The 12,359-nt window shown below is 55.8% G+C and overlaps 5 protein-coding genes across 5 annotated transcripts; 3 read left to right on the top strand and 2 right to left on the bottom strand.

Annotated features, from left to right (window-relative positions):
- Window positions 1-35: 35 nt before the first annotated feature.
- N7462_011452 (uncharacterized protein) lies at window positions 36-311 on the top strand (the record flags this gene model as incomplete). Its single annotated transcript, XM_057083166.1, has 1 exon — window positions 36-311. The coding sequence occupies one exon, from the start codon at window positions 36-38 to the stop codon at window positions 309-311; it is 276 nt and encodes a 91-aa protein (XP_056927905.1).
- Window positions 312-1,194: 883 nt separating this feature from the next.
- On the top strand, window positions 1,195-1,482 carry N7462_011451 (uncharacterized protein; the record flags this gene model as incomplete). The annotated part of the gene is made up of 1 exon (XM_057083165.1): window positions 1,195-1,482. The coding sequence occupies one exon, from the start codon at window positions 1,195-1,197 to the stop codon at window positions 1,480-1,482; it is 288 nt and encodes a 95-aa protein (XP_056927904.1).
- Window positions 1,483-4,446: 2,964 nt separating this feature from the next.
- Window positions 4,447-6,267, bottom strand: N7462_011450 (beta-N-acetylhexosaminidase; the record flags this gene model as incomplete). The annotated part of the gene is made up of 1 exon (XM_057083164.1): window positions 4,447-6,267. The coding sequence occupies one exon, from the start codon at window positions 6,265-6,267 to the stop codon at window positions 4,447-4,449; it is 1,821 nt and encodes a 606-aa protein (XP_056927903.1).
- An 834-nt stretch (window positions 6,268-7,101) lies between these two features.
- On the bottom strand, window positions 7,102-8,139 carry N7462_011449 (dihydrodipicolinate synthase family protein; the record flags this gene model as incomplete). The annotated part of the gene is made up of 1 exon (XM_057083163.1): window positions 7,102-8,139. The coding sequence occupies one exon, from the start codon at window positions 8,137-8,139 to the stop codon at window positions 7,102-7,104; it is 1,038 nt and encodes a 345-aa protein (XP_056927902.1).
- Window positions 8,140-9,569: 1,430 nt separating this feature from the next.
- Window positions 9,570-11,577, top strand: N7462_011448 (acetyltransferase SAS4-like domain-containing protein; the record flags this gene model as incomplete). Its single annotated transcript, XM_057083162.1, has 3 exons — window positions 9,570-9,926; window positions 9,989-10,415; window positions 10,502-11,577. 3 exons carry the CDS (start codon window positions 9,570-9,572, stop codon window positions 11,575-11,577), a joined length of 1,860 nt encoding a protein of 619 aa, XP_056927901.1.
- Window positions 11,578-12,359: the final 782 nt, after the last annotated feature.

Below are 12,359 nucleotides of genomic sequence, written 5' to 3'. Positions count from 1 at the left end.
GTAACGACGGACTAGTAAGCCTACCGCGCTGTCAAATGGAGACCCAATTTGTCCGGGCACCGGTACCACACCCATCACATTCCTGGATATTTGTCCGCTTCGACTTCACGAGGACCCCGCGAGACCAAGGATTGGAATTGCGCGCGGCGACTGGCGGTGGACGGATCGACAGCACCACTGAGCCCGAGATCCTGGAACCGAGAGAGATGCATAAGCGCCCGAACTTTGCCGTGCCACCGCCAGGCCCCAGGATCGACGGTACCGGGGGACAGGTCGCGATGAAGATTGGACCTGTCACTTTCCGATTTTGAGTCCCAACCCACCGGAGTCGTGTCTTGAGTCTCTCCTTTTATCGAGCCTGTCGGCGGTTTTTTGTTTTGTTTTTGTTTTTTTTGTTGGGGACTGTTAGCCGTCCGATCGCCGGGGACTTGTGGACTTGGTCCTTGGTGAATTGCGTGGATTTGCAGCCAGGGGCCACGGGCTCGGAAGTTCGGAGAAATGGAGGAATCAGACATTATTTTCTGCATCTCCAAGAAGCAAAACTCCAGTAGCAGTCTCACAAAAAACAATAAAACACACAGGATTGAGGATCCAGCGCAAGGAAACCGATTCGGGTGGCTCAGCAAGCCACTGTCATTCCTTCGTGGCTTCTAGTTTCCCTTTCCATCAGACGAGGGAATAGATCTGAATCTTCATTATCGAATATGGAAATACCAAGAGTTCATTATTGCCTTTTCTCTTTCTCCGCAGAACAAGTTACATTCCCAACCTCCTTCCCAATCCACTCAACCCAACGATGGAGTCATACTCCGCAGCTCTCCACTCTGCCCCCCCCTTCCCACCATCAGGATCAGGATCAGGATCTCTTCTCGGAAGAAGCTAAGTTTCCCCGAAAGATACACGCAGTGGGGAGTACGGCGTACAATTTGTTCTATATTCCTTTCCTCCTCCCCCTCCTTATCCACAATTATCCTGAACTGGACCGCAGAGAGACTCCATCCCCACTACGGGAAAAGCAATTGCCCCGTAGATCGCACCAATGACCAGCCTGCACCACTATCTCCGAGATCCCTCTGCCATCTCCATCGAGACGATGTCCGCCTGGCCCGTGCTGCCCTGTCTTTTTTTTCACCGGGCATCGTGACCGATTATGACGTGCCCATGGGTCGTGTGGCACGGCTTTGTGTACGGACTATGTACATAGCTTTGCTAGTGCTTCTGGGTCACTCTCTGGGTCTGTGGATTTCATCTCGCATCTGGAATTACTCCCCACAGCATCCAGAGTCCTGTCCCGCGTTTATTGGTCTCCCGTCTTTACACCGTATTCTCAGTCGTCTCCAGGTCCCTGGGTGGTGGGATCTTGACGCTGCGCCGCGAATGGCACCTGGCATCTGGCGTCTGGTCTATCGTTTTCTAGGCTTGGCCGAGATCCGAGAGCCATGGTTTGTGCGCACAGCCGGTGTGGCTTGCGCTTCGTGGTGAGTACGCACTAGGTCGGTTAGCCATACACATCTACCCGTTCGAGAACGGGGGCATAATTCCGGTGTACACCCCGATCAGGATTGGGGGAAGGAAGTGATTGCATTTGTGTCTATTGCAGCGTGCTTAAACTTCTATAGTGGTGGTGATCGGGATTGTGTCTCTGCAGGGACGTGCGGTCGATATGGATCTTGCGAGGAGATCCCGGACACCTGGTTGGGTGATTGGGACAACTCTGCAGGGGTGGAAGAGCACGTCCATGTTTGTGATAGGAAGATGCAAATCGAAGTGGGACGTGGGATTGAGAATTGCGTAAAAAGTATAATTAGGAGGGTGGGAAAGGGGATGTCTCGTTTCCTGTGTCTCAAGATTGAGTGTTGAGGCTAGCTGGCTAGATACTCTGGTGGCGGGGAAAAGAGCAACGTGCAGATAGACTTCTCACAGATAGACTGCTGTGGTCAAATGTCCAAGGAATAGTCGGCCTTTTGCCCGTAGACTGGAGCAGCTAGAAAACGAAAATGAACCAGGGCTAGTGAATTGGCTGTGTCGATCATCTAGATCCGCATTGGAGATTGGTGTTTGAATATTGGATCGCACTCCACGTCAACATCTTGCAGTTTTCTGAGCTTTCCTTCATGACACTTGGACAGGGGGGTTCCTGGTGCTTGCTTCTTCTTGGGTTGGATTCTTGGATTCTTGGATTTGGGATTGGCTCGTCAGATGACGGTCGTGTCCTACTTTCTGGGTCCAGGTAACATCTATTTTCTCTTTTGCTTTGGATGGAGGTTTCCCAGGCCTCGGGATTTTTGGTATTGGATAATAGATCTTTCTAACGTCGGGGTCTACCCCGAACCGAGAATTGGTCATTTGTAGGGAATCTTTGGGTCAGGGTCAGGGTGTGGTAATTTCAGCATGTTGGACGGCATATTTTATTTTGACACGGCCGCACATAGTAACACTAGAAGTAGGTGATTCGAGCATGCAAAGAGAACCCCAGTTTTGCTAGAGTTGGTTCCCGCTGCGAAGTTCTACGACGATCCGCGAAGATCTAGCTACGGCAGTTGTAGTATATCGAGATTTCTAGACTTCACAGACACCACCCCCAACAACAAAACATTGCAACGCCATGTACGCCTCAATCGAATGCCCTTTCCTATCGCTCTCTCTCTAGATATCCTTTTTCTTCCATCGGATTTAACAATTGAACCGATAAGTGGTCCCCCCCCTCTTTTCCCCCAAGTCACGGCCCAACAAGGACCAAATCACTCCCTCAACCACCGTACCAGAATCAAAGCACCGTGTAACAACAGTTAAATTCGCCATCAGGAACAAATCATATCCCCACTCCGTCCCCGACTAGCATCCGCGGTCCTCCCAGCTTTTTTGGCCATTAGTCAAAGATTGCTAATCATATGGCGGCATCGACCTGTCGAGCACCACTGACCCTTCGTCTCACAGCCTTCTTCTCGAATACATACTCAGCCCTTTTGATCCAGTAACGCAAGCAGAAACAAGAACTCTAAAGAAGAAGGTATTAGAATAACTACAACTGAGCTAAATGCTTCCCCAAAAGACCAAGACAGGCAAGTCCAAGCCCTGTCACCCGGTCAATCAACTCAATGTTGAAACCCTATAATACCAAGCAACCCAATATGTCGTCGTCGGATCCGGGATATATACTTCCAGATTCAAACCATCTAGACAGATCCACCAGCGTCAAGTTTTCCTTGTCTTCTCCCTCCCCTTTTCAACTTCATCTTCAACCGCCTCCTCCAAAATCAAGGCACGACGTTACGCAGGAAATCCCGCCTGCATTCCCGACTTAGAGCACTTTTCAAGGAACCAAAACATACAGATCAGATCAGATCCCCATGTCCCTCGAGTAGGCCCCGTGCGGGCCCCGAGCAGGGCCGGGGGGGGGAAGGAAGGAATGAAGGGGGACGTGAAACCCGAACATCGCCGACGCACTGCACTTGTGTGTGACGGGTGTGTCCTCTCTTGCGTCTGTATTTTGCAAAAGCCACGTGTGCCACTGGCAGAAGAGAAAGACGAGATGAGAGAGAGAAAAAGAGAGAGAGAGAGAGAGAGTGTGTGTGTGTGAGTGTGTGGATGTGGACGGTGGCACCGATGAGTCGGATACTCTGTTCTGAGCTTAATTTTATTTTATTTTTCTTTTTGGAGGGGCGGGTGCAAGCGGGGTGAGGAAAGATGCTTGGTGGGCAATCTTGATACTTTCTGGCCCTTTTTCTTCTTCTATTTCGTCTTGCGTCTTCTTCTGGGAGTTTCCTCGCTTGGAATTAACACTTGTTTGGGGGTGAATCAAGCAAGGAGAGGGCAAGAGCCACATCTGACGTGCAGCGCGAGAACCTCCTAGAAGAGAATATATTCCGTGCGTTTTGCTTCAGGATTGTTGCACCGCAGCCCGGCGTTGACCGATGGGCCTGGATGGAGCTGGGCTGATTCTGAAACGAGACAGGCATGCGAGGACAGATCTGTTCGCGTGATGCTGGGATTTGGACTGGCAAAAAAAAAAAAAACCTAAGAGGCCTAGGTCGTGTTCGATGACAGGTTGTGAACGTATAGGAGCACCTGGGAAAATGGAGGGGGGGGGGGGGGGGGAGACAGACATTTAGGGGGAAGAGGGCTAGGGGCTCATGCAGGCCAGACGAAAATGGAGTCTCAGATCGTACTGGACCCTCCTGGAATTCAAGGAAAGGGGGAAGTTTTGGTCACCCGGTTAATAATATAATTATATTGATGGGTATCGAGGTTGTGAACTCAAGTATGTACAGATAAAAGTTATGGGCTGGCTGATGGCGATGGCAGGGAATAAAAATGCCTAATGGATGCCAAGGAAGAAGAAAAGAAGACCAACAGAAGCAAAATAAGCGTCAACAGGAACCAACAGGCATGTAAAGAGCGGTCCAATTCAAGAACCCTCCCCCCGTTTTCCTATCCCCCATTCCTTCAAGGAGACACTGCGGTCTGGTTGTAGTATAGGTCGCAGGCGTGGGGATGTTGGAGACAGTACTTGGGTACGAGGGCAGTGGCCATCACTCCATTCGCAACAAGATACTCGCGGAAGTTCAGCAGACGCTGGGTGAGTTGCGTAGTGCGTTTCTGGCCAGAGGCGTCGCGGTTGCCGGACCAGACAAGCTCGCCGAGCGCAGCAGCCCGCGGCCAGAACTGGCTAGAAATTGTCACGTCGTCAACCTGCTCAGACCACAAAGGCGCCTCAGCGCCCAGAACGTGGCGTTTCTGCGACTCGGTGAGGTTGGACGTGAAGTCGTAGTCGTAGATGCGCTGCCAGGTCTTATACGGCGCACACCAGGAGCCCCCAATGCCGCCGTAGTTGAAGGTGACATCGCCGGTAGGGTTGGACATCACGTCGTAGCGCGGGTCATTGGTGACGAAGCCACCCTTGCCGCAGTCCAGGTACAGGAAATCAGACGATGAGACGACAACGTCGTAGCCACGGGCCGTGAGGTTCTGGATGTTGGTCAAGCCATTGTTCCAGCTCTGCAGCACAATGTCCTTGGGTACGTCGTTAGCCGACTCGGTGCCCAGCGCGATGTCCTCCCACATCATCATGCGACGGTGCGAGCCCACGCTGCGGAAAATGGGCAGGGCGTGGTCGAGCCAGTACTGCGCAAGATCATTGTAGGTACGCGATGAGTCCTCCGCGAACCAGTCCATGACATAGGAGCTGAAGTTGTAGCAGCCAGGCTGGAGCTCGTCCGCGCCGACATGGAACCAGTTATCGGTGAAGATGCCCGACAGTTCGGTATAGACGTTGCGCACCGCGTCGTAGGTCTTGGGGTAGATGATGTCCAGCTGACCCGGATTCGGCTCGACGGCCGTGTGGTACTCCCACACGTCGTTGGACCACCACGAGTTTTCGCACGCCACAATCTTCGGGTCGATCTGTCTCCAGCCCGAGGACGAGTGGCCGGGCATGTCGACCTCGGGGATTACCCGGACCCCGCGGGATCGGGCGTAGGAAATTACCCGGCGGATATCGGCCGCCGTGTACACCTCGCGGGCCGAGTAAGCATCTTTGGTCATTTGCGGGTAAGAGCGCATCTCCATCGGCCATGATTGGGCGTCATCCAGGTGCCAGTGTAGAACATTGAGCTTGGAGAGAGCCATGCCGTCGATCTGCTCGAGGATCTTCTGCAGGGAGATGAAGTTGCGTCCCGTATCCATCATGATACCCCGGTACGGGTACAGAGGCGCATCCTGGATCTTCACCGGCTGCTCAATGATGAGCCCGCCCCGGCCATCGGAGATAATCAGCTGTTGCAGCGTGGTGAACGCGTGAAGAGCACCCCACACAGTTTGGGCCGTGATCTTGACACTGCCGGCCGTCGCCGTCACTTCCAGGGTGTATGACTCGTCAACCCCGTGCTGGAGGTCCGCGTCTCCGTCAATGACGGACAACTGGACCGACTGAATGGCTTTTGCCGTACTTGCTCGCTTGGCCTTGGCCGAGGCCGAGGGCTCGGGGGCGGCGGTGGGGAAGGGCTCAAACGAGGAGATGGGAGCTTCAACAGCTGCAGGGACCCATTGGAGATTAGTGATGGTAGCCCAGGCACGTTCCCAGGCCTCATTGACCACGGCATGCGTGTGTCCGTGACTGTCGGTGGTCCGGAGGGCGACCTGGCGAACGCGAATCGGACCGGAGGAGCCCCAAGTGATGTTGCGGGGCGCGGGAAGTGGGTTCACCTTGACCGCGGAGACGGTCGACGCGAGGGTCCCGAGCGCGCCGAGGACGGAGATGAACTTCATGGTGATGAGGTGGGCGCAGAGAAGAGAGAAGAAGTTGGAGACCAGGAGCAGCCGGGGTTTATTTATGGTGGCAACGCGCATGCCGATCGCTGATCGCTGATCGCTGGGAATGCGATGTAGCAGCCCCCAACGCTTCGGCAAATGGCTTCCCAGCCTTCACAGCCCTCGCAGCCCTCACGGCCCTCACAGCTTGCAGGGCCCCAAAGTGTCTCCGAGATTTTTGTTGGGCTCCTTCAATTTGCCGATAAACAACAGCGTGTTTCGTGTTTCAGTTCCATTGCTGCAGAAGGCAGCATTGGAGGTTACATTCCGCTCCACGCGACTAACCCTCTTTGAGCCGGTTGTTCGGTTGGGTTCGAGCTAGCTTAAATGAACAGCCACGACCTTGTTCCAACTGCGACCTCCACATACGACAACGATGCGACATCGGGGTACTTGGGCAGAACAGCTCGCTTCGTCTATCGGGAGACGCGAGAGAGAGAGAGACGCGAGAGGGGCCGAACGTCGACGTCACGGCCAAACTCGCAGACGGAGGCACGCGACTGCTATCCAATGCCACTGTGACATTTTAGAGGAGGCCGAGGAGGTTGAAAAGGCAGCGTCCGTGCCATATAAGCGTATCACTCCGCCCCAAGCCCATCGTCGGAAATGAGAGGAGGTGGCTTGACGCCGAAAGCTACGGGCTGGAGATATACCAGCTCGCCATGGCGGGCTCGAGGCCAAGGGAGCGGGGAGGGAGCTTGCGTTACGGGAACACGAGGTATGAAGGGGAGGTATCATGATTTATCTTTGAACTATCTTCGACGGAACCGAGCCGATTTCCAAACGACCGGTCTAGTTATGACTTCCATTTGCGTGCCGAGACGCGTGAATACGAGCGGTCCCAACTTGTCCAACCCTGCTCCAGCGGTCTTTAGCTCTCGAGGCGGGTTTTTCCCAATGACTGCTCCAGCTCCATCCCTTCTCGGAACTCTTCGTGGATTGCGGCGGCCGCCTGGGGGGTGGGCACGACGCAAGGTCGGCGGGGAAGCCCCCATATCCGTGATACGACTGAAGGGCACTCTTGACGGCGATGAAGCCACCGTGGATGGCCGCCCAGTCCGTGCGGGCAACAACGGCCTGCAACTTCTGCGCTTCCATGATCTGGCCGCTCTGATATAGCTCCATCAGCCGCATACACGACCGAGGAATCAGGTTGGCCGTCCCGCCGATGATCCCATCCCCACCCGCGATGAGCGTCTGCAGAGTGAAATCGGCCGATCCACCAAAGGTCAAGAACTCGGACTTGGAGCCCGCCGCGATGCGCGCGAGCTTACCGGTGTTGCCACAGGTGAGCTTGCAGCCCAGGATATTGGGGTGCTGCGACAGCGCCAGGATGTCATCAGAGGAGAGGTCGAGGCCCGACGAGGCCCCCGGGAAGTTATAGATCAGTACGGGCACGGGCGATGCGTCGGCCACGGCGACGAAGTGCGCTTGGAGAGCGGCCTTGGGGACCAAGTCCTTGTAGTAGCTGGGTGGGAGGACCAGTACGGCATCGGCACCAGAGGCTCCGGCGTCCTGGCAGAACCGAATGGTCTCGCGCGTGGACGACGCACCACAGCCAGCGATCACGGGCATGGTCGGATAGCCGGCCGCATCCACCGCGCGTCGCGTAGCCGCCGTGATCGCCTTGCGCTCCTCGCGATCCAGGTGCACCGCTTCGCCATTGCTGCCTTGCGTGACCAGGCCGGTGACACCGCTGCGGGCCAGGCGCGCCGCGTGCTTCTCGGTGGTGGCCAGATCCACCTCCTCGTCCGATTGGAAGAAAGCTACGGTAGGCACGTAGAATCCACGAGGGAGGGGATTGCGTTTCGTCGTACCGTTGGCCGTCATGATGGCGGGGGGGGGGCAAGTATCTGTGATGGCGAAGGAGCGGAGGGGGGGGGGGCACGAATTCAAGAGTCTAGACGGTGGTGATTAGCGGTGGCAGTTTCACTGGTTGAGTTCGGGTCTGCTGGGCGCCAGGGCATGCATATCTTACCAGGAACACCGCTCATCGAGCGAGGGGAAAGGGATTCAGGAAGGTTGCGGACGTTGACCCAACGTATAAATACGTCTTGATCCCCACCCCCACGTCCCTCTTTCCCCTCTGGCGGATCTGATTAGCCGTGGGTGACTTTCGTTGGTCTCGGATGACTTCATTGGCGACGCGGAAAAGTGGACACAGTTGGCGGATTGGATCGATGTTGGTCATTTCTTGTCATTTCTTTCCTCCCCTCCTCATTTGCTCGACAGCGCAGCTCGGAGACCCCCACGCCACTCTGCGGGGTTGGTTCTGGTGCTTCCGTGACACAAAAACTCCTCCGTTCGACATCGGAACGATGTCCGGCGTTGCAAAAGCCCTTGGGGTCTCAGGTGGTCGGCCGTTGGTCCCACCTGGGAGGCCCCGAGATCAGAACCCATTGCCATGGTCCAGGAGCGGAGGAAGAGGAGTTTGGGGGAGGGCGGAACGGAGTGGGCGGGCATGTGAGATCGGAGAATCGGTGTGAACCGGTTCCCCCCACCCGCGGACGTGGGGGACACAGGGCTCAAGAAGACGGACAACCGGGGATAAATGGAGAACTGGAGAACTGGCGAATTGGAGATAAATAGAAATCACCATATGTTGTGGGTACAAGGCCAAAGGCAAGGTGCGACTGGGCTTGGGAAGGCTGTCAACAGGTCAACAGGTCCACGTTGTCGAGATCTGGGGAACCGTGATCTCGTTCAGAGGCATGTTTCTGCTGCGTGGAGAAGCCATGAGATCGCGGGTGAAAGCAGCAGGAAAGCAAGTAGTGCATTCGGGCATGATCGTGATTGGACAGATAATCTTGTCATGATGTAGACTCCGGAGACATATATATACTTTACATGCTATCGGTGCTATCCATCCTGGTATCTACGGGGAGGGATTCAGATCGGTCTCCAACTGCGAGGCCACCAGGCCACAGAGCCCTCGATCGAACCAGGCGAAATAAAAGCAAGAGAAAGGCCACCCGAAAGAAAAGGCTCACGACTGCCGTACAGTCGCCGCAGAAGGCCCGGGCGTGGCCATCAGGCACAAATAGCATGTCAAGCATGTCGAGCATGTAGAAAGGCGACCAGCATCGCGCAGGCCGCCAAGAACCTCTTGTGCCGGCCAGCTCTTCAACCTCCGCGATCCCCGCGCCCTGACCTTTCCCCCCCTCTCTTCCCTCCCGCCCCTAACCCGACGTCTTTCTCTCTCGTCTGGTGGCCATCACAGCATGACTGCGGACTAATCCCTCTCCCGTTCTCGTCCCGCAATGGCCCTTCTGTCGCGGTCGTCCCTTCGCGGCTCTGTGCGACGGAACCCCGACCCTGCGCACAACGACGGTCAGGGTCCGCCGATGAAGAAACAGCGAACCCTGCATGACCTGTGGCCGCGTCGCCGGCAGAGTTCGCCTGACTGCCTTGACACCACTACGCCGGACGAGAGCCGGAGCTCCGGCAGAGCTCGACACGCCAATCCCCCTCCCTTGAAGCCGACGCGCCCTCGTCCCTCCTCCCGTCGCACTCGTCGCCGGTCCTCCTCGGTGGACTCGATCGCGTCGGACCATCAATTGGCCACGCCTGGCCATCCTCGCGTCCACGGCAATGGGGCCGTCAAGAAACTCCGGGGCGTTTCCGACCGAGACCCCCTGTGGGGGACGTCGCCCCCGACTTCCTGCGTGATGCGCGCGAGTCTCCCGACCCATTGGACATGATATCGCCGGTAGCAATCAACCCAGCACCCCGGGCGCGTCCCGACGCCTCGGCCTCGACGGCGGATGGGGCGAAGCCGACGATATCCCCCACTGTGGCGCGCAAGGCCAGACGCGGCGACCTTGGAGGCGAAGGACATTCAGAGGCGTCTGATACGGTCAAGAGGGAGAGCAAACATGCGGCATTGGAGAAATCAGCCGAGCCTATCTCGGTCGAGGCGACGCGGTCGCAACGAACGCTCAAGGGCGATCAGACCGCGCACGAAGCGCCAGCAACGGTCACTGAGCGGACAGGCACGGAGAGGCGATCACTTCGCTCGGCAGACACGGCAGCTCGATGCAAGAGCGAGCTGGCTCAATATTTTCATAATTATGAACAAATTATCAGCCTGGAGGACCCTAAGCCTGGTCAGTTGGGACCTCAAACCCCTTTTTACGTGACTGGCGAGACTTAAGTCTGCATTTGCTGATATTGATATCCTCCCCCACTCCAGAACTTCTTGCCGCAGCCACAATTGTCACCCTTGTAGATGACCTACCCGAACCATTACCCCTTTCCTCTACCCCAAACCCCACGCCGTTTGGCAATCCACTCGAAAAACTCTATGACTGTCAAGCCATCACGCTTCCGGAGCCCGCGTCAAGCTCGCTGGGGATTGATCCGCTCAATGAAGAATTATACTTCAAAGCGCACCGGAAGTTCGAGCGCCAGGAAAAACAACTGCGCAACATTGAACGTGATCGGGCACAGCATGAGAAACAGCACGTCGAACGGCTCCTGGATGAACTACGCGGCCAAGATTGGCTCCGTGTGATGGGCCTTGTAGGCGTGCACGACAGTGAAAAGAAACTGTATGAGCCGAAACGGCAGATCCTTATGGATGAATTGGTCGCCCTTGTGACCAAATTTCAAGTCTGGAGGGACGAGGAGAGAAAACGCAAGCTGGCTAAGGAGAAGAATCTACCCGTGGCCGATGCTGAAGCCGAGTCTCATGCACCCTCCCGACACTCTCGCAAACGCTCCCGAGCCGCCGAAGAGCTGGATGAAGACAGCTCTCCGTTGCCCCCCACCCCCAGCACTCCCGACCCCAGCGACGTCGACGCCTGGGCCGCCCGCCAGCTGCACCAGGAAACGCGCTCCGCGTTCGACGCCAAACGGCGCAAATCCGTCTCAGAGAGCCGGAAGCCCCGGCCCAACCGCCCAGATGACGACGATCTGGCGGCCTCAGCAAACGAGACCAAAAGCTCGGCCAAACGACCGAAGAACCCACCCGTCACTCAACCTGCCCGATCCCCTTCCCCGCCTGCTCCTGTCCCGATCTTCTATCCTCCTCCCCCAGACAAACCCTTCACTTCATTCTTCGAACATCCGCATCTGCGCGAGATGGCCCTCGCCGATGCCAGTGGTCCCCGTAGCGATCGCACGCACACCCTCCTCGCCTTTGGCCATCCAATGCCCAGTACGGAGGAACGTGATTTCGAGCCTCCGGCTGAGCTGATCACCGATGAAGCCATCCAGTCGTCACAGCGGCAGCGACGGAGATTGAAGCGACGGAGTGGAGTCAATTGACAAGATTCCAGCCATGATCGCTTATCTCCCGCTCATGCCATGAGCTGATGACTTGGGGCGGTGTTTGGTTGCAATTCTTTCTGTTTTCCCCGCGTGCTTTTGTCTTTATGCATCCGCATGTATGAAACTGTGTATGATAGCATTTCGGCGTCTGGGCATGGGCTTGTCCTTCTTGCGGTGTACTTTATGCAGGGTCGGCTTTTCTGTTTCCCTCTCTCCTTTTTTTTTTTCTTGGTTTTGTTTCTTTTCATCCTGTTTCTGGCGCGGGCGCCGGACATGTGCAAGGTACAATTAGGGCTGGGGGCTGTATAGCTAGTTTTATCTAGTCCGAGCTTTTCTCGTGAACGGAGCATAGAAGCCTTATTTATTTTTTTCTTCAATCTGAGGTTTCAAATTAGTTCGGAGGATCTTGCACAGCCCCCTACTTGTAGTTATTTGGTTCTAGCCTGGTCCTTTCAGTCTGTATCGACTTGTCTCGACAGGCTTATCCAAGATGGAAGATGCAAGATCCGCGGCGGCTCCTTCTTTCGGTAATAGCGAACCGATACTAGAAATCGAGCAAGGGCTGTAGAATTTCCCCAGTCGTCTCTTCGCTTGATGCGTGATTTCTCTCCCAAATAATTGAATGGCGAGCGCAAATCATCCTGCGAGACGAGGCTGCGACTTTGGGGTCCGGGTGAGACGTGCCAGCAAAGACCCACGACCGCCAGCGAACACGGCCCCCACACTCAAATCCACCTACTCCTTTCCACAGCGCTCAGCTGAACCCAAATAAAAGGTTC

Source organism: Penicillium macrosclerotiorum (assembly GCF_028827735.1).
Source record: "Penicillium macrosclerotiorum strain IBT 26536 chromosome Unknown utg000012l_segment0_segment0, whole genome shotgun sequence".
In the NCBI taxonomy this organism is placed as follows: Eukaryota; Fungi; Ascomycota; class Eurotiomycetes; order Eurotiales; family Aspergillaceae; genus Penicillium; species Penicillium macrosclerotiorum.
The sequence above is the reverse complement of the archived record's forward strand: the minus strand, read 5'-3'. Positions and strand labels throughout refer to the sequence as shown.